Source organism: Sciurus vulgaris (assembly GCF_902686455.1).
Source record: "Sciurus vulgaris genome assembly, chromosome: 13".
Classification (NCBI taxonomy): Eukaryota; Metazoa; Chordata; class Mammalia; order Rodentia; family Sciuridae; genus Sciurus; species Sciurus vulgaris.
The window spans coordinates 71,304,157-71,324,725 of NC_136474.1; the positions used below are offsets into that span (position 1 = coordinate 71,304,157).

At 47.6% G+C, this 20,569-nt stretch overlaps 1 protein-coding gene across 2 annotated transcripts in view; it reads right to left on the bottom strand.

Annotated features, from left to right (window-relative positions):
- The window catches only part of LOXHD1 (lipoxygenase homology PLAT domains 1), a 162,154-nt gene that overhangs the window by 6,290 nt on the left and 135,295 nt on the right, over window positions 1-20,569 (bottom strand). For both annotated transcript variants that reach the window (XM_079108765.1, XM_079108764.1), the window contains 4 exons: window positions 18,529-18,646; window positions 16,605-16,779; window positions 14,913-15,098; window positions 3,568-3,738 (listed from right to left, as the gene is read on the bottom strand). In XM_079108765.1, coding sequence (XP_078964891.1) covers window positions 3,568-3,738; window positions 14,913-15,098; window positions 16,605-16,779; window positions 18,529-18,646 — 650 coding nt within the window. The remainder of the gene's footprint in view (window positions 1-3,567; window positions 3,739-14,912; window positions 15,099-16,604; window positions 16,780-18,528; window positions 18,647-20,569) is intronic.

Below are 20,569 nucleotides of genomic sequence, written 5' to 3' on the forward strand. Positions count from 1 at the left end.
TATTTATAGTAGCCACCTCTTTGCTGGGCAAATAGGGGAGCGGTGGGGAAGGAAGTAGGATGTGTGGATGAATTCTCGAGAGAAGCTGGGCCTGACTCAGGGCTCAACAAGAAGTGGGGAGAGGCCAGGCCCGGCTTCGGAAAGTAGAGGACAAAACCTGGCAGGTAAAGGACCCCAGGAGAGCCTTGAACTTGCTCCAGCGTGCAGCCTGCTTTCACCTGCCTCAGCTGTCACTGTCGGCCTCATAGCAAGCTCCCACTGCTTGTCCAGTGCGTCTGCATTGGCGGTCACTCATCCAGCCCCCGTCCAGAGGGCGTCACAGGTCAGGACTGGACTGGACTCTGGTGACAGTAGAACGCCCCAGCACAAACACTGGCCATATCATAGGACAGAATGTGCTAACCTTGCAACCCCAAAGAAATACGGGGTGAGAGGAAACTGGCTCCCATAACCTCACTCCTTCCAACTCCTAGAACTTCGTCTCTTGCTCTCTCTAGCCCCTTGCCTCCTTGCTCCTGCCTTAGAGCTCCGCAGTGTTCCTTCCTCTGCCTGCAATGCTTTCCTCAGAGTGAGCTGCCCTTCCCTCCTCTCCTCCTTACGCAAACATCAACTTGTCAACTTCTCCGGAAAGTCTATTCCAACTCCCCTAATTAAAATGGCAATCACACCCATTTGCCCCACACTCTTGTCTGCCTTGCCTCACTGGGCTCTTTTCTCTTGTCCTTATCAGTGTTATTTATTTGTTAATTCTGTTGTTTGTATCTCTTCACTCCTACTTAATTTAAGCTCCGTGAAGACAGCGCTCCTCATTTTGCTCATTGATAGATTCCCAAGTGCCCAGAACAGTGCTCAGCACATAGTAGGTCCTCAATAAATATTTAGTGAATGAACCAATAAATGATTGAACCACTTCCCAGCGAGTGTTTGAGGTTGACCTTGAAGAAGAGCCACAATTATAATCAACGAAGGTTGAGGAGTGTTCCAGGCAGAGGGAAGAACATGAGCAAAAGATACTAATGGGGCTGATGTGACTCAGCCCTTCTACCCAGGGGCCAGGCCAGAGACGGAGCTGGCACTGAAGAGGACACAATTGATATTGGTCTGGAGTAGCCCCTGCACATACAGCCCCCGCTGACATCAGTGAATCTGTGAGGGTTGGGAATTTGGGATCTCTCAGTTTATGTGCCTTTATCTCAGAGAGGATCAAGAAATCAAGGGGAGGGATTCTGTGCTTTCGGCTCAGCATGAGGTCAATCCCAGCCCCTGTGCGACCCCTTTGCCTTTGTAACTTCTCTGGCTCCCTGAAGTAGACAGAAGGAACTGGGAAGGGGCAGGTAGCCTAGGCCAGGGGAAGAGATCCGTGGGGCACACAGCCTTGCAGCAGGGAGCACTCTGCACCTGGAGAGGCCGGCCCAGGGATGCCAGCCGTCACTGCCATTCTGCTTTCCCAGCAGAAGCCAAGTCATGTTCTGCCACTAGTCCCTGATGAGTTCAAGGTGGATCCTGGGAATTGTGAAGGAAATGGTTTGTCACCACGAGGGAGAGGTGGGGGCTCTAGGAACCTCCATGCCCACCACAATGAACTCAAGTAGGAGACGTGAGAGAGGGTACTAGGGGGGCACGTTCACTGTAGCAAACCCTTTCCTGATGGTCCTGAGGGTGAGGACATGTGGTAGGGTAGCTCTATTCAGGCACGGGGCGTGTTTAAGCTCACAGGTGGAATGCCCAGAAGTCAACCTGGGGCCAGCAATCCAAGAATGAAAGTGCCCCATGGGCAGGGTTTGCTGAAGTCAACAGGGTGTGGCACTTCAAGATGGTCAACACGAATTTGTTACATGGTTAACTGAGACTGAGTCCATAGACTGAGTCCCTGGAGCAAGCCTCTGGCACTGAATGTGGTGTGGCTGCCTGTCCTCTCTTGGGCAGCCCAGAGGATACTGTGCTGTCCCCTGCAGGATTGCAGGAATGTCATTTTGGTGCAGGCCTTCTCCTAGCCCTTGCCCCGTCCTCCCTTTCTCCACACCCACACATCCTTCCAGAACTAACCTCCCCTTGGCAACCTCCCTGCCAACCTGAATCCCACAGGGCTCTGCAGCTGTTTGACTGGAAAGCAGAGGAGACTCAGCAATTTTAATCCAAGTCTTATGAATCTGTCCTCTTGAACACCAATACCTGAAGGACTCTCTATCGCTCACCTGACTCTTGTATGAAGGGCTTAAATTCCCCCTCTGACTACACTGTGAGGCTCTCAGGAAAAGGACCATGTCTTCTTCCATTTACTGAGCCTCTAGTAGGCCCCAAGGCAGTCAGTGCTGCAGAGGGTGGCAAACATGAGCGATCCTGTCCCTGACCTATGGGGGCCTTCGGATCTAGAGAGAGAGACTAACTCATGCAGACAGACTAGAGGTCATAAAGCAGTGTGCACCCTCAGAAAAGACTTGGCCTCAGTAACTCCTCAACAAATGCAATTATAGAAGCTGGGAGCCCACTTTCTGAATCAGGGCAGGAATTCCCCTACAGGACACTTGAAGAAAGGGTGCTCAGCCTTCACTGGAGTGCTTCCAGGGACTTGGGCTAACTAACTCTTAAGACAGCTGATTTAGATGTCCTGGCAGAGATGGGTAGGTGGCTTTCCACCAAAGATGTATACTTCCCTTCTGGGGTGTATAGTGGTCCCCTATAAGGGGCTGTCTAGCCAGGGCTCGAGTCCCAGGTGCCTCTTGTGGAGCCATGTGACTAGTCTCACCAATGGAGTGTGTGTTCATGTGTTAAGGAGGTGGGGAGGAAGGGCCCCTCTGGGTTCTATTTTCCTTTCTGCAAGAAATGTGGAAGTCACATTTTGAAAATGGCCCAGACCCAGATGCAAAGAGCTTGGGTTCCTAAATCACACCATGAAAGACCTCATACCAATTACACAAGATATGAATTTCCTTGTGCTAAGACACTAAGATTTTGGGGTTCACCTCTTAGTGTAGCTAGTGTTGCCTTAATAACTGAGGTTAGCAAATCCCTTCTTGCTTTGGGCTCTGCCTTAGGCAAGCCTTCTAACCAGCTGGGTCCAGACAATTGTGTATTAAAGATATACCTCCCTGGGCCTTGGTGACCATCTATCTTAGGGATCAATTACTCTGTCTCTTTAAATATCCCCTGAGGAAGGGACACAGAGAGAGTGGCTGAGACTTGCAGGTCCTGCCTTCTATTTCTAGAAAGGCTGGTTTCACCACTGTTGCTGCAGCACAATTGGACTTAGTTCACCAGGTAGAAATAAACTAGGAAGAGCCTCATGCCAACCTGACCAGCCTAGGGCAGCCCTCTGGGCAGGATGAGCTTGCCCCAGTGGGGATCCCTGCTTCCTAATTGTCCCCTGGGATCCAAGGCCATGAGTTGGCATGTTAGCATTTCCAGGTTCATGGTGCATGGCTAGGTGTTTTCTCCGGCACCTTCCTGCACAGTTGTCCTGTTCCTGCCTGTCCCCACTACCCCCACCTCAGCAGCCAACCCTCCTTTAACTTGAAGAGCCAGCCCAGGTGTCACAGTCAGCCTAGGTCCTGAGGTCTCCCCACATACTGGTCTCCTCCAGCTCCTCACGAATCTCATTGTTGGCACATGCGAATTCACGGACCGTCTGCCTGTCCCCCTCACTCTTGGACAGCCAGCAATCACACTGGAAGCGGAAGGTCTCATCACGGGAGTTGTCCTTCACGTCAACATAGCTCAGGTGCCAGCCAGGAAATAGCCCTGTGGAAGAGATGTCATGAGGACTGGGAGCCAAATATGCTCTCCATACCTTCCTAGACCTCCCTCCCCCGTCGCACAGGCTATGCAGCCCGGGGCACTTTCTCTGTCTTCTCTGGGCCTCAGTCTCCTCGTTGATGAAATGATGGGTTGGGTAAGGTGGTCTCAGAGGGCTACTCCAGCCAACAGGATAAGAATCTCTTTGCAAACTCTTAGCTTGGAGTTCATGATCTGCAGGGGGTTTGTGCATGGAATTTAAGACTCTATGGGCCCCAAGAAATTGTGCTGTCATTAAATAGACATTTTTATCAGGGAGGGGACTTATAGCTTTCATCGGATTCACAACAGAGGTCTCTGGCCTGACAAGTAGATCTTTCTGGTGTTCCCAAGACTAAAGGAAGCTTCTATCACCTCCCAACACCAGTATTCATGTAGTTCATGCCCGCTTCTTCCAGAATCCTTCCAGAATCAATTCTGGATATCACCTCCTCCAGGAAGCCTTCCCTCATGTCCCTACTGCCCACTGGACCTTTATCAGAGTCCTCCATGCCACTATAGAACTCTGCATCTCCTTGGCCACATCCTGACCACCTTGCATTGTCACGACTCATACCTGTCTCTTCCCTGAGACCAGGAGCACCTGAGGGCAGGGATGAGGTCTTACTCATTTTTGTTTTCCTAATGCCTAGCCTTGTGACTGGCAGGTAAGTAATTGCTCAATGAATGCAAAGTGAATAAAGATGTTATGGTTTGGGGGTCTTTGGCTGAGCCATTCAACAATCATAGAATAATTCAGAAGTTGCCATTTCTTCAGGATATATTGCTGATTTTGACAAGTTTTGGCCTGATCATGAACATAGAGCTGCTTCTGTTGTAATTGGCAGGGATTCCTTCAGAAGTGTTCCCCCCATAGCACAGCTAGCCAGTATGAACCCATGTACATTTGCCATGACAGCTGTGTGGTATTTACACTGTGCACTGCTTTGGTTGCTCTGTACTCTTCAAAATTCTTGACAACTCTGATGCCAAAGGGCCCCACATTGGGGGAATTCCCAGTGGTCTGGCAGGTTGTGGTGATGGCATTTGCTGCTCATAATATGTCCACAAGGCAATCCCACAAGGAATGAATCGATGTGCTCTCCTCCCACCCCTTATTCTCTCATGCCACCTGTGGATGTGGGGACACCCCCACAGTCCCCACCAAAAAGTCCTTCTCTATGATCAGATGCTGCCCCAAACAACAATGGCAGATAGATCCTGCCTGTGGTCTCCAGGTCTCATAAGCACAGAAACACACAAAGATGGACACAAATTTCCAGTCACCTAGACTACAGGGGCAGATATTAAGACTCATGGGCAGGGCATATGTACTGGCATCATTCCAGATTTTAAAAGTTCTTATTTTTGCAAACATAGATCTTAACTCAAGTGGAAAATTGTTAGTGTTCAATTAAGTTAAATTTTAAAACACTTCCATTGAGTTAAACTTACTTTTTAACTCAATCAACATATTTTTTAACTTTTCTAGGTTATGACCAGTCCCATCTAAGTTTGCAAATTGGCTGCTTTTTGAGATGGTTCCTGAGAGTGTCATGAAACTGATTAAAGTACTTAGCAAGCCTCCATGTGTTCAGTCTGAAAAGGATGCAGATAAGACCAATTGAAGTCTTTTTCTCAAAGAGTTCTAGAGTGGAACATAGAAAGGAAGAGGCAAGTAAAGAGGAAGTCTGAAAAAAGAAGATGTGCTACTGATCCTATTGGAAGATGCCCCAATGGAAGAGACTCCTTGTCCTTCTCCAAGCCTGCACCCTGACTCTAGGTGTGTTTTGTCTCAGCCCATCCCAATTCTCTTCTCAAGATAGAATTCCATGGTAAATCACAGACTAACCCCAGCTCCTTTGATAGGAAAGAGGCTTACTGCTCAATTGTGCTCACTGATGACTTACTTGCCAAGTTTTGGAAATGTGGGGTGTGATTGACAGGGTTCTTGCTGAAAGTTTCTCCCACTAGAACTTTATCAAGAGTGCAAGTGGAAACAGACAGCTCTGGACAGACTTATGTCATGTGACCAGGCAACCCATACCAGAATGTAGATATCTGCCCCCCATTTTTTGGTCATACCTGCCTGGTACTCCAAAGTAAGCACCTGTCACAGATGGTTCCCATTATCCTTGTTGGTGGATAACTAGTTATTCTCCAGATGTTTGCTCTTACACACAATACCATCACTAATGTCCTCTGTATGCTTCATAGCAATGTTTTAAATTCATAAATCGTATTGTCACTTTTCTACATAAAACCCTCCAGGGGTTTCCCATCACTCTCAGAATCAAATACAAACTGCTCACCAAGAACTGTGTGGATTGACACGATCCAATTCCTTTCCACTCTTATGATTTCATGCCACACTGCTCACAACTTCACTTACTATATTCCACCTACACTTGACATATGAACCTCTGTCTTTCCTGAGGAAATGTGCTTGACTGTTCTGTCTGTCTGCAGTGATATACCAGCACTGTTTTGTCACTGAGGTGTCAGATCAAGTGCCCTGTCTTTGGGAAAGCTCTTGTTATGGCCCTATTTGCAGGAGTTTCCTCATCTCAGATTACTCTCTTTCAATTCGCATTACCCACTTGACAACTGAAATAATTTTGTTTCTATTTCCTTGTATGTGGTATCCCAGTCTACTAGGTTGTAAGCCCACAACAGCAGGAGGCTTGCCTGATCTCCCATTGTATATTCTAGTGCCCAGCACATTGCTCAGATGTTACACAATAAGTGTTTATCAAACACATGAGTGTGTACTAGGACTGAAATAGGGAAGAATGGGGACGAAAAATACTGATGGGGGGAATTTCTAGCCCCATTCAGGAGGAATGTCTTGCCCTAGTAGAATTGACTGTTTTTTTTCTCAAATCTTCCAAAATTACTTTTAAAAAAAGATTTAGAAACTCTGAAGCAATGTGAGGTCCAGTCACTCCAGGCAACAAGAGATGGCAGATGCTGATTGGGAGCAAGGTTGTCAGGTGGATGATTCCAGATTTCTGCATGCCATCTACTGCCTGTGATTCCCTAATGGCTTTCCACTTCTGATGGGATGAAGGACTCTGTGCTTACATATTTAGGGCCTTCTTCAGCCTAACTCCAATCAATAAGGAAGAGCCCTTATGCAAATCCCTTATCTCAATGAGATGGATTTATTAGGCATCTCTTTGGACTTTTCTCCTTCCAATTAAGGTTCCAAGCTATTTCCCAGCCCTAAAAACCTGCCTGTACTATTCTCACCTCTTCCATGAGAACTTCTGGAATCCCCAGGCCTAGGTTATTCCTTGTGCGTCCATTCTCCTGGCCATGAGCGTGGATATGTTGGGAAGTCTTTGCTACTGAGGCCATGTCTGTTCCCTCTATTTTGATTATTTTTATATGTGTTTCTGACTTTTCCAGTTAGATTTTAGGGAGTGGAAACCATGTCTTATGTCTTCTTAATAGTATCACAGGGTTGTGAACTTAGCATTTGATAAACACAGAAGTAATCAATTATTTTTACTTTCAAAGATGAGCTGTCAGTTCTTTATTCCAGTGCACACCAGGGAGAATTCTTTTCAGGTAGAAAGATTGACTTCAGAAAGCAGCTCCTTCCTTAAAAAATAACTTATGGGAAGCTAAGGTTTCACCTGGGTAGCTTACATTTCTTCAGCAAGATCAATCAAGGGTTCAAAGTGAGATATGGAATCATCAGAGTCCTAGCCATGGAGGAATATTAGAAGGCAGCTATTACTTTCCAAAACCACTTCCGCAGGTGCACCATCTAAGAGGCCACTGGAGGCCACTCTGGGCTTTGTCAGATCTGGGTTCCAGTCTTGGTATATCCACCTAACTGAATATGCTATAGTATCTCCATGCCTCAGTTTCCTCACTTGTACATTAAGGTGAGAACAGATGAATTCTGAGGCCCTCTATATTTCTAAGAATGAATATTATTCAAGAGAAAACATAGCAATTCATTTTGAGGTGAAAACCATTCTTTACCTCACCAGAGTTTTAATTTAACCAGAGGAAGAAAAAAAGAGCAAGATGAATTAGAAAATAAACACACTGGTTATAATTTGTTCAGAATTGTAAAACTAGCTGGGTAATTGGAAGAATTAATCATTTATCTTGGGTTTTCCTCTATGAAATATATTTCATGGTAATCAAATAGCCTTAGAGACCATTTTTAAAAGAAAAATTCCAGCTAGTGAGTGGGTAAGAAATGACAGAATTATAAAATCACATTTGTAACTCTAATTGATCCTCCCTGGGTCAAGCCATTAGGTGAAGAGTTATGAGGGAAATTCACAATGGATCAGCCAGGCTGGCAGCCTCTGCATCCACTGTTTGATGTAAGAGTGGGACTACTTCACACTGCATCAGCACACAGTATTTCTTCCATAGAGAGTACCGAAGAAATAAGCATATTTCCATATTATGCAGATGGGGAAAATTCTTACAAAGTGGAAGTTGAACGATACAAAGAAGTCATTGATAAGAATGACAATGGTAGTGGGGTTTTGTAAGAAAATGTCTCATAAAAAGAGAAACATGTGAAATACATCTGCAGTATGATGGCACCAAGTTTAGGATTTCATTTCATATCCTCCACCAATAAGAAAGAAATCAAGAAAGAAAAAAAAAAGGTAAAAAGGTTAAAGTTGATGTGATAGATCATGATGATTATTGAACTTAGGTGATGGGTGCATGGAAGCTCATCATACTATTCCCATCACTTCTGTGCATGTTTAAAATTTTTCATTAAAAACAACTGTTGCTGGGCACAGTGGTGCACACCTGTAATCCCAGTGACTCAGGAGGCAGAGGCAGGAGGATCAGGAGTTCAAAGCCAGCCTCAGCAATTTAATGAAACCCTAAGCGACTCAGTGAGACCCTGTGTCTAAATAAAATACAAAAAAGGGCTGAGGATGTGGCTCAGTGGTTAAGTGTCCCTGAGTTCAATTCCCAGTACCAAAAATAAATAGATTAATTAATTAATTAAAAAAACAACTATTGATTAAACAAAAAATTGGAAAAGTAGATTCAGGGAAAGAGAATGTTGTTATTCTTTAAGCAAATGAAACATTTGTAACCTCACTTATGTGATATTTGTTCAGGAACCCTTGCTTTTTTTCCATGAAAGACTCTCAACAAAATATATTTGCCCTCTTAAATTTCTGTGCAAGGGAAGTATAACATAGGTGGAAAGTTTTAAAAGTAAATATGATAAAAGTGTAGCACAGAGAGAGCTGAAGACATGTTTAGCAGACTTAGTTTGTATTAATATTTAAACTTCCATTTCCAGAGGAGAAAGTTACTATAAAGTGAAGTTGGGCATAGGACCTAGACTTCTCTGCGGCTCTCATGATCCTGGCATTCTGATCACATAGGCTCATTTAGGACACAGAAATCTTCCTTTCCCTGCTGAGCCTTAAGACCTGCCAGTGGTATTAACCTGCTTTCAGACCCTAAGTCCACTTCTCTGCCTACAAGGAAAAGATCACATCCATCACAAAGAATTTCTTTAAGTCCAAGAGCCATTATGGGGCCAAGGTCACAAGATAAAGTGGGTGTGGGACGAGGTACCAAGCTTTGGGGAGAGCCTGGTGTCTAAATGGCAATAGCAACTTGCTGCCCTGGTGGAACTGTCTAGTGCTGAAGAGCCTCCCTCCTCTTTTGGAGTTTTGACTGCAATGAGAGAAAAGAAATTGACGAATTGACTGTCAGACTTTTGCACAGTGGAAAAAAGGCATAAAAAACTGAGAAAGTCTAGACATGTGTCCAATGTCTGGCAGATGGGGCAGAGAGTATCAAAGGACTTAGTCATGACTCCAAAGTTTATGGCCAGAACCCAATCTTCAAAAGCAAGGAAAATCTTCTGGAGAAAACTGAGTTCCCTAAGACTAAGGCATGAAAAGACAAGGAAGGATCTGAGAGACTAAAGTAAGAGTATAATTAAATTCAATTAAACTATATTAAGTCCCTATTATATCACAGGCATGTGATAGACATCAGGGAGAGAGCAATGAACCAGACAATGGTATGTGTGAGCTGAGAGTCAAATAAAGAAGACAGAACATAGCTACACACATGCACACTGTTCTGGAGGCAAGGTAAGACAATAGGAAAAACTTTCAGGGAGAAGGTGAGGACATGAGAGAGTTTGTTAGCCATAAGCAGGGAGGTAGAATCATGGTAGAATACAGGTGGGAGTCAGGTCACAGGTCCTAAGTTCCAGGGGCTGGGATGGATGGCAAGTCCAGGGTGGCATCAGAGTTAGTCTATGATGCCTGCCAGTTCTAGATGTTTTATATTTTTCATGCCTAGGGAACAGTTGGGTTTTGTGTCCCATTACCTCTAAACTGATATCAGGACTGTGGAGACCCCTGGTGTAAAATTTAGGAGCGACATGCTTGTCAAACAGATTGCTACTTGACACCACCTTGTGACATGACCCTGGGCGACTCAGCCTTGTGCTCTAAGCTGCTGCAGTTAGTCCTGCTGACATTGGACTCTCTAATAGAACTGCATTCTGATTTTGTGTTTTTCCTCAGTCCAGTGGCCTTGGATGTTTTTTTTACCCAGCAGCAGGCCTTGGCATGGGTTCTTTGCTGCAAAGACATGATTGAGTTGGGACTTAGGCAGGTCTTTAGTATTTCTCAGAAGATTCTTCTCTAATGTATTATTTTCCTAGAGTTGCCATAAAAAATTGCCACAAACTTCGTGTCTTTAAACAAAACAAAACAACTTATAATTTCACAGGTCTGGAGACCAGAAATCTGAAATCGAGGTATTGGCAAGGTCATTCTCTCTTTGGATGCTCCAGAAAAAAATGTTCCCTGCCTCTTTGTGGTTTTGGTGGCTCCCAGAAATCCTCTGTGTTCCTTAGCTTGTAACTCTTTCTGCAGTCCATTCTCTGTCTCCTTCACATAATTTCTCGTCTATCTCTCTTCACGTTCCTTGACTCCTTGTAAGGACACAGTCATCTCTGGGTTTCAGGCCCACCATAAATCAAGAATTATTTCATCTCCATATCCTTAACTGATTCTGTCTTCCAAGATCCTATTTCCAAATATAATCACATTCTGAGGTTGTGGTTAAGCAAGGATTTGGGAGCGGAGGCACTGTTCAATCTACCTGTGGAGAATTACATGTGTTTTACTAAGATTGTTAGATATGCTACATCTGAAGACCTCTCAACATCTAGAGAGAGATCTCTGGGGAAGTCTAGAAAAGAGGAAATTCTTGTGCCAGAATTCATTTATGATCCAGAAACTGCTGCAAGCTGATTAACATCAATTTATTCCTTCTCTCACATAATTATTAAGGACCTACTAAGTGCAAGGCACTGAGAATACAAATGTCAGTCAAATGAGATCTCTACCCTTGAAAGACTCAAGGCCAGTTGCAATTGACAAGACAATCACAATTCAGCACTATGGGTGGTACAAATAGAGATATGAAGAGAGAAGTTTAGAAGCACAGAGCAGGGGACACTTGTCTTTATTTGGGAGAATCAGGGTACTTCATGAAGAAAGCAAGGGTTACTTTGGGTTTTGAAGGATGCATGGGAATTTAGTAGGAGAAGAGAATTGCAGGTGCAAAGATAGCTCTCGAGTATCTACTTAAGGATGACAACTAGCTTGGCCAATAGATGTGATTTCACACAAGGTGAAATCTAAACACGGACTGACCTCAAAGTTCACAGAGCTATTAGAGAGATGAGAGTGAAGAAAAGATAAATCTTTTTGAATGGAAGTAATTAATCTTAAAAAGTCTTATTCTCAAACACAAATATACCACACCGTTCTCTGAATGGATTGAAATAATCGGGATTAAGAGGCTATTTCACATTCCAAAAAGGACCAGGAAACAGAGAGAGTGAGGCTCGGTAAGAAATGTTCCCTGACATTTTTTAAAAATGTATGTGGTAGGGCCAGTTCTTAGGAGGAAATGAAGAGCACTCTTGTCTAATAAACACGAATCCTTGAATGACAGAAGGCTATTCATCTCCTCCTCCATTCTCTTCAGTACAGTGACTTCAATGGTTGGCTGTGTAACAAAACTTCTCATCAAGAGACTCTGAGAATTTGCTAGGGAGAAATAAACATTTTAAATGTTTTTATTTGCTTTGCTATTTGAAACAAAATTTGGCTTCATGTTTCCTCTATTAAATTTATGTCCAGGAAACTTTAGAGTCAGGAACCAACATGCCGTATCTTGGGATTTCGTGGTGGGTGAAAAATCCTCAGCATTACAGAATTCCCCAGATGAGGCTGACGTACGAAACGTAAGGATGATCTCCTCCCTCATCCTCTTCCTTCCCTTTAATAACCTTAAATTCTGTACTTCTCAGGAATCTGCTCTAGCTTACTAGAGGTGTCCTCCAATAAGTTTATTGATAGACAGTGAAGGAATGTTCAGAGGTGACACAAATTGATGGTGAAAGCTGTGACCTAATCAGTGGATGAATCCATTTGATGGAGTGATGATTAAAATGGATTACTGAGTGATAACTACAGGCAGCTGGGGTGTGATGGAGGAAGTATGTCACCTGGAGTGTGCCCTTGGGATTTATATTATGTCACTGGCTCTTTGCTCGCTCGCTCCCTTTTTGCTTCCTGGATGCCATGAGTATCTTTCCTCTGCCACATCCTTCTGCCATAATGTTCCAGCATCATCTTGTACCCAGAGTAGTAGAGTCAACTGACCATGGATAGAACCTCTGAAATCATGAGCCTAAAACAAACTTTTCCTCTTCTGAGTTGTTCTTGTCAGGAAATAAATGTACTTTTTGCTACCAGCTCTTGGCAAGTGACAGGAACCTTGTCTGCTGTGCCCTACACTGTACCCAGCACTGTACATAATGCCTGACAGTAAGTGCTCAATACATACAGCTAGTCCTTATTATTGACATGTTACATTTCTGTGAATTTGCCTATTTGCTATATTTCATTTGTAACCCCCAAATTATTACTTATATGATTACTCACGGACAAGTGCAGAGTGGTAAACACTTTGAGTCACCTGATGCATGTGTTCCTGGATGAGGCTGGACGAAGCTACACTTCCCTTTTCTTCTAGCTCTTACATTGTAAGCAAGTGTCTTTTCCTGCTTAACACCACGGTTTTCACATTTTTATGCTTCTTATGAATTCATTGTTTCAAAATGACCTCCAAACATGCACAGGCTCCAGGCTGGACTGCTATTCAGTGTTCTAAATGCAAGAAGTAGATGATGTTCCATACCAAAAAAACCCTGTTAGATAAGCTTCATTCAGGTATGAGCTATGTGCTGTTGGTTGTGAGTTCAATGTTTATGAATTAACAATGCATATTGAGTAACAGGTTCTTTGCAGAATTGTGACTGACAGGATGGGCTGGCACACAGTGTGGCAGGTCAGAGCAGGCACAGAAGACCTGCAGTTGACTGCTGGTGACATTTCAAACCTTGAGCCTCGATATTCATTGGTTGTAGAAGAGAGGGGCAATAAAGTGCTTTTGTTGTGGACATTCACAAAGTGATTTTAAAGATCAAATGTTAGTATCCTTCGTACCTCCCAGAGTTCCAGGCATCTGGGGACCATTTCAGATGTTCGGTACATGAATGACTGAATGGAGACACAGGCAATAGGAAAACTGTGAATGTGAAGGCATTCAGATTTTATTGCTTCAAAGAATGGCTAGTTTATCTGTGTCTAAACTGAGCTTAGCCCATGTCATGGGAAGCATTTTAACTGTTGAACCCATGTTAAAGCCAAATGGTGCAACTCATGTAGGAAAAAGAGGTCACCAACTGCTGAGTTGGACTTCATCGGTGACCATGATGGATGAGCCTGTCTGCGGTGGGGATTTGGAAGAGGTGGGGAGAAACACAGCACCAGGCCAGCTCTGGAGGCAGGAAGCAGGAGACCTGGCAAAGGCCACAGGCCTCAAGCAGACAGCTGGGTGGAGGCTGGGTTCAAAGTCAGGCAAGAGGAACAAGTTAGGAAGCAGGATGCATGAGGAGGCCAGGTTTAATAAGGAACCACTTGACTCTTTAACACATAATAGAACTTACAGATCCCAAGACAGAGAAAACAGGACTGAAGGCAGGAAAACGATAACCAAAGAAATGCTGGAGTCATGAACGTCACCGCAGTTCCAGAGGTGACAAAGTATTCCCTAGGCACTCTGCAGTTAAAAAAATAAACTTCTCACTTGGCTTATTTCTTATTCCAGTTTGTATTTACAAGTGAACTTGGCCACTTTTAGGCTTACTATTATATATAAGCAAGTGTAACCCTTTATTAAAAAAAAAATCCATGGGCAGTAAATTTGGTGAGCTAGCTCTTCTCTCTCTCCCTCTCTCTCCCTCTCTCTCTCTCTCTCTCTCTCTCTCTCTCTCTCTCTCTCTCTCTCTCTCTTCAGTGGTGGGGATAGAACCCAGGGCCTCTTACATGCCAGGCAAACGCTCTATTGCTAAGCTGCATGCCCAGTCCAGACTTTTTTCTTTTGATTGGTATTGGGGATTAAACCCAGGGAACCTATCAACTGAGTCACATTCCCAGTCCTTTTTATTTTTTCCTTCCTTCCTTCCTTCCTTCCTTCCTTCCTTCCTTCCTTCCTTCCTTCCTTCCTTCCTTCCTTCCTTCCTGCCCTCCCTCCCTCCCTCCCTCCCTCCTTCCTTCCTTCCTTCCTTCTTTCCTTCCTTCCTTCCTTCCTTCCGTCCTTTCTTTCTTTCTTTCGATACAGGGTCTCGCTAAGTTGCTTAAAGCCTGTTGCTGAGGCTGGCTTTGAACTTGCAGTCCTCATGCCTCAGCCTCCCAAGTTGCTGGGATTACAGGCATATGCACCACCAGGCCCAGCAAGAATTTTTTTCTTAATTGTTACACCTGAACCGAGTAGAATTCATGCTCTGACTTCACAAAGCGAAGGGCCCATAACCACCCAGGGGGACTGCAGGAGACCCAAGCTTCCTCTCCAATGCACGTCCAGGAACACTAGCACTCACGGATGGAAGCCTCGAATGGCACAATTCCCTGTGTCGCACTGCCTGCTGGACTGCTGGAGTGACTGAGCTGCCAGGCAGGGCGGGAAGGGCTCCTGTGCTGCGGGGAGGCGAGGGCTGCCCTTCCCGCCTCCCGACCTTGAGCGGGGACTACCTTTGTTGTCATGCCAGACCCTCAGCTTGCAGAGGTGACCCAAGCTCAGCATGTCCGAGAAGTTGAAGGTGTCTGTGTTGTTCCGCTCAAACTTGTTCCAGTTGGCCGACTGCTTCAGGGCCAGGGTCCCGCTGTCCCCATTCTCCCCGAAGATGATGATGAACACGTTGGCATCTGTGCCTGCCCCTGGGGAGGGTGCAAAGTGAGGCTCTCGGTACCAGTCTGGGACACACCACCCGCTTGCCCTGGCTTTGCTTCTGGTCTCCTCAGAGGAGCAAGGTGTGTGGATGGACAGAGTTCAGAGGTGACAAGACCAAGGAGGAGGTCAGAAAGGATTGGCAGGGGTTCTAGAACTCCTGGGTCTTTAATGCTGTGTTTTGCCTTCTCTTTGTGCCTCGTGCAGGCTGCTGGTCTAGCTGCAGTCATAGTAACTGTGAATGTTTTAGACAGAAATGCATCTATTTCTGGGAAATACTCCCAAACTTAAAAGGCATGCCATATAGACTGGATCTACAGTTAAAAATACAGAAGGGAAGTTCTGCACTCCCTAAATCCACTTTTGACATTTCTACTGGAACTTCATATCATTTGCTTGAGCCAAAGAGAGGTATTGCCCCCAATCGGAAAGCAAGTGCTTTGGGAAGAGGTAGCCCTGGGACACTTTTCTGACACATCCCCGCTATTATCAATGAACTTATCAATTGTTTTCTGAAAGCACATTCTAAGGGCATAGAAGACCTTGAAAACATGTGGATGCTTGGAACTTCAAGCAATAAAGATAAACGCTTCACCGTGAGGAGTGAATTTACCCACCCATCATCTCTGCCTGAGATCCTATCATGAGAGATTCAATTCTCCGCCCAAAGGCTTCTTTGTTGAAAATGTAAGCTAACCACGTTAATCCTCCATAGTCATTTAGAATTGGTGTGAATGAATTTTCCCAATTCCTTGCAGTGGTTCCTGGAGAGTGGGCTTGTCATGGGGGGCAGGAAGATAGGAGTCCTTGCCTCCATGGCTAGATCAGAGTCTGGTCCCTGTCACCTTCCATTTCTGACATGCTAGGACTTGCTTGGAAGACTCTGAGTGTCCCATCGGCTAACTGACTTCTGCTTGTGTCTCTGGACTTGACTTTGGCATCACCCTTGGGGAGTCCCCAGACCTCACCCCTGATGCCCAGCTAGGTAAGTCACACCCCTGAGTTCTGCAGAGCACCCTGGGCTGCCATCTCTCAGAGCCTCGCCATGCAGACCGCGTCTGCTCCACCAGAACGTCGGACCTGCGAGGGCCCTGAGAGTCACACCTGTCCTAAGCCCCAAGGCCAAAGTCAGCACATGGCGGATGGCCACCTAGCATGTGAATGTGGGAGGGAACCCCAGGTCCCCAAGAGGCAAAGCACCTGGATGAGGGGCACCCGGTCACAGCAGGAAGATGGCGGGCTGTGGCTCAAGCTTTACAAAAGCGTGGGCCATACCTCCTCCTTCTACTTCCCTGAGGGAGCAGGGAAGGGGCCCCTTGAGTCACTGGGAGGCAATGCTTGGTCCAGGCAGAAAGTGACACACAGTGGAAGTGACCTGGATTGACTAGCTTTTGGAAGGCCATCTGAGGAAAAGGGCCCTGCCTGGAAACCAGGTCCTGAGCCAAACCTTAGGGTGGGGGCAAGGGTACCAGGAGTGGGGAGGGACCCCAGCCCACCCAGGATGTTGCTGGTCTTCACTGTGACAGTGTAGGAGGTCCACTCCATCATCTCTTCCCCGTCGATGACAGCACACATTTCACACACCAGGGTCTTCTTGCCCTTCCACTGGGACAGCCAGTCTCCGTAGTAGAACATGGTCAGATCGCCCGTGTTCATGTTCTTCAGGAGGATCTGGGGAGGAACCCCGTGTGGGAAAGCCCGCCCTCACCTACCAGCCCCACCTGCAAGGCAGCCCCTTCCCCATCCCCAGACCAGGTCCCAGAGCCAGGAGGAGCTCAATGGCTCAGACTCGAGCCCCTCTCTAGCACAAGGACCCTGCCCTGTGTCCTGCATGGGGTCTGAGAAGCCATGGGATTTGAAGATGTGGGATTTGATCCCTGTCCTGGGGCACAGGAAGTGCTTGAACAAGTGGCAGAAGAACAGGCTGACCAAGCCACTGTCCGCCGTCAACACCTGGGAGCAGTTTGCCAGCTTGTCCTTGGCATGGGCACCATATTGTTGGCTCAAGAAAAACCTGTTACTGGCTGAACAGGGGAGGGGAAGCCTGAGGGGACATAGGACGAATGGCCTTAGGTGGACACGGGACCAGAAGGAGACGAGGGGAGGGTTGTGTGATGGGTGAATCATGTCCCCCACCCTCAGATCTGAATGCGGAAGTCTTAACCTGTAGGGCGTGACCTCACCTTGCCCCTCAAGATGAGCCTTTATTTAAAACAGGTCGTTACAGGTGCGATCAGATAAGACGAGGTCGGGAGAGTGGGCACACCCTATACGACCCACGTTTCTGTGCCTTACACCTGGGGGAACGTGGCCACAGAGTCAGCCACACATGTGGGGACAGGGCCACACGACACCTCAGGGAGCATGGCCCGCTGACCCCTTGGGATTGCAGCCTCTGTGAGAGATGAATGCCCAGCACTCCAGTGAGCGGATCTCTGCTCGGGCAGCCCCAGGACACTGCTACACGCTGCGCTGAGGGCAGGCCTGCCCCCACCAGCACATTGGGGCGCCCAGGGCCCATGTGACACTGAGGCTGTGTCTGCAGGACGGTCATCTCTGTCACCAGGGCCATTGTCCTTGCTGTGAGTGGGGCTGCAGGCAAGGTTCCCCTTGGCTGCCAAGGGCACCAGCTTGGGCCACACGTGGCTTGGGAAGCATGGTAGACCCTGGCGTCACGTTAGTTCCCAGGGAAACATATCCCGCTTGGCCCTAGGGAACAGCTTGGCTCTGGGAACCTCCTCTCTGCTCCAGAACAGGAGGGTTGGTGGCCTTCCTTGGGGCAGGCAGCCTGGAGGCCAGTTCCCCACAAGTGAGGAAGCCCTGAAAGCGAGGTCCCAGGAGGAGGATCGAGCCGCCTCCTTCCCTTGGGGCACACAGAGTCCGTGGCTGCGTGGTGTGTGTATATGGGGACCCGACTGAAGCAGGACCCGGAAATCCAGCTGCTGCTGTGCAGGTGTCAGCAGGTCGGCCCCGAGGCTGCTCTAGCCCACTGAGGGCCCAGGACCAGGGTCGGGGCAGGCCGCTGGGGTGGGCTGCCTCAACCCCTGTGGGAGAAGGCAGGATGGACTCAGGCAGCCGCCATCTCCCTGGCCACCCTGCCTCAGCTTCCCTCGGTGAAAGTCCCTCTGTCCTGGTTCTTGCTGCTCCCATCTCGACCCTCCCAGGCCAGGCCTCCCCTCCCCCAGGCTGTGTCCACGCCATCTTCTCTGGCAGCTGCCTGGACTCTCACTGGACACCTTAAGTAAACGATGTCCTCTGATTAATTCATGCCAAAGGGCGCATTGGATTTCATGGCTGGGCTCACGTATCACCCTCTTCCGTGACATTTGCACTTTAATGAATGTCCACTGATAACCCAAAAGAACAGGGAGGAGAGGCGCACAGTGGCTCGAAGCGGGAGTGAGGGTCAAGATGTGTTACCCTTTCCAGGAACCACTCGGGCCGGCTGCCCAGGCCGTCGATGCGGATGCGCATTTTGGTGAAGGGAGCGATGTCCAGGATCTCCATGAGGAAGGTGTCGTTCTGCTCCCGCTCAAACCTGGGAGTGGGGAGTAGAGGCCTGAGGAGGGGAAGCCAGCCATGGCCAGAGACCAGGCTTGGGGTAAGCCTCCAGCTCTGGCACTCCAGATGTGTTTACTGGGTAGAAATGACCCTGAGCCAAGACCTACTAGTTCTGGGTTCTAATCACATTCTGCTAAGTCACATGGAACAGTCCCAGTTCCTTTCTGAGTCTGGATTTTCTCATCTGTAAGGAGAACAACATTAACCCTGCAATCTTAGAAAACATTCACAGGGACCAAATGGATGTGAAATCAACTTTAAAGGCAAACAGAATTTCATACCTGAAAAGCTTTAAATGAGATTCTGAGTGACAGGGCCACCATGAATGGTGGGGCAGGTTGTGCACTGCACGACTATAGAAGGCATCATTCACATGTTTCCATGTGCAATCTGCACAACGGAACCCAGTGGCTCAGGATTGGGTAATGCCACGGGCACCTGTACAGGGGTAGCAAATAGACAGTAATGCGGCTTTTGTTGCTATTATTATTTTTCTGCCGAATGACCTCATCATCTCAGAGATGCTCTGTCTTTATTCCTTACTGCTCCTCCCACACTGCCACATGTACAATGTGACCTTCAATGGTGACTGATTGCTTGGCGGCTGACTGATTCCAGGTGATACCGTTGATAAGCCCCTCGCAGTGATGCAGGTGGCCCTGAAGAGACAGCTCTGAGTGGCAATTGTTATGCTTCCTTGGATACGAGGCATATTTATAAAATGAGGCCACAGCCGGCGGGGGTCGGGGCTGAGACCGCAAGTGCTGCCAAGTGAGAACTAAGGAGGCCTAGTCCTCGAGGCAGTGGGGAACAGAGCCTGCCCTCTCCTGGTGACTTGCCGGTGTGCGTTTATGATGATTAGAAGTGAGAAGCTCTCCAAAGGTGGGTATGCAGCTGGGGGTGCCGCCGAGTGCGTGGCCGTGGACCCAGCTGAGCTCTGGCCTCTGCTTCCAGCCTCTCTGGTCACATGGCCTCTCTTGGGGAGCTCGTCTAGGCCTGTGACATATGCCCTGCGGGTCTTTCTATCCAGTCCCCCATTGAGAAGCAGACACCCCTGGCAGGGACCCCGGGAGGCAGGAGAAACCTCTGCCGCACACGATAAAACAGCACAGGCCTCGGGAGGAGGACTGGGCTAGCCAACGGCGCCACTGAACGCCGTGGCCGTCCTCAATGGCTAGATCTTCACTCAGAGAAACGCTTTGACTGACAAGGGCCCTGGAAGCACGGGCAATAGGGCCGTGTGGACGAGGATGGGCTTGTTAGACCTCAAGCCACGCGTTTGGAATTTGGATACTCCCAGGGCTGGGGCCTCCCCTCCCCGCCGCCAGCCATCGTGCACAGTAAGGGGGACTGTGGACGGGAGATGAGCAGCCAGAGAAAATCCAGGAATTAGGGGTGGGGTGGGGTTAGGGTGGCAGTTCAGAGGTGAGGGCCGCAGGGACTGAACATGCACGGGGACAACAGCCAGGCCACGTGTGACAATAGAACCATCACCCGCGGCTTCCGTGGTTGTCTCCCAGGGAGCCCCACCTTCTACAGAAATTGGCTCAGGACGGTTAAGACCTGGTCAGTGACTGCCAGCTCCCCTATTTTGTTCCTGTTCCCAACTTAGGACCAACCAGAGAGACCCGACTCTGCTCTCTAATCCAATCACACGGGAGACCCTGTCCTTCCCAGTGCACCTCCAGCCTCGCCCTGCCAAAAATAACACTTCACTGGAAAACTTTTCCCCTCCTCTGACAGCCTGTGAGTCTCTGCCACACCTAGTGATGGCGACGGACCCCCTTGCAGCAACAAGCTCTAAAGAAATGACCTTTGATCTTTATTCATCCCCACGACTGCCTGAGTTCAAGTCCCAATCCCCTTTCTTACTAGCTGTGTGACCTCGGGCAAGTTACTT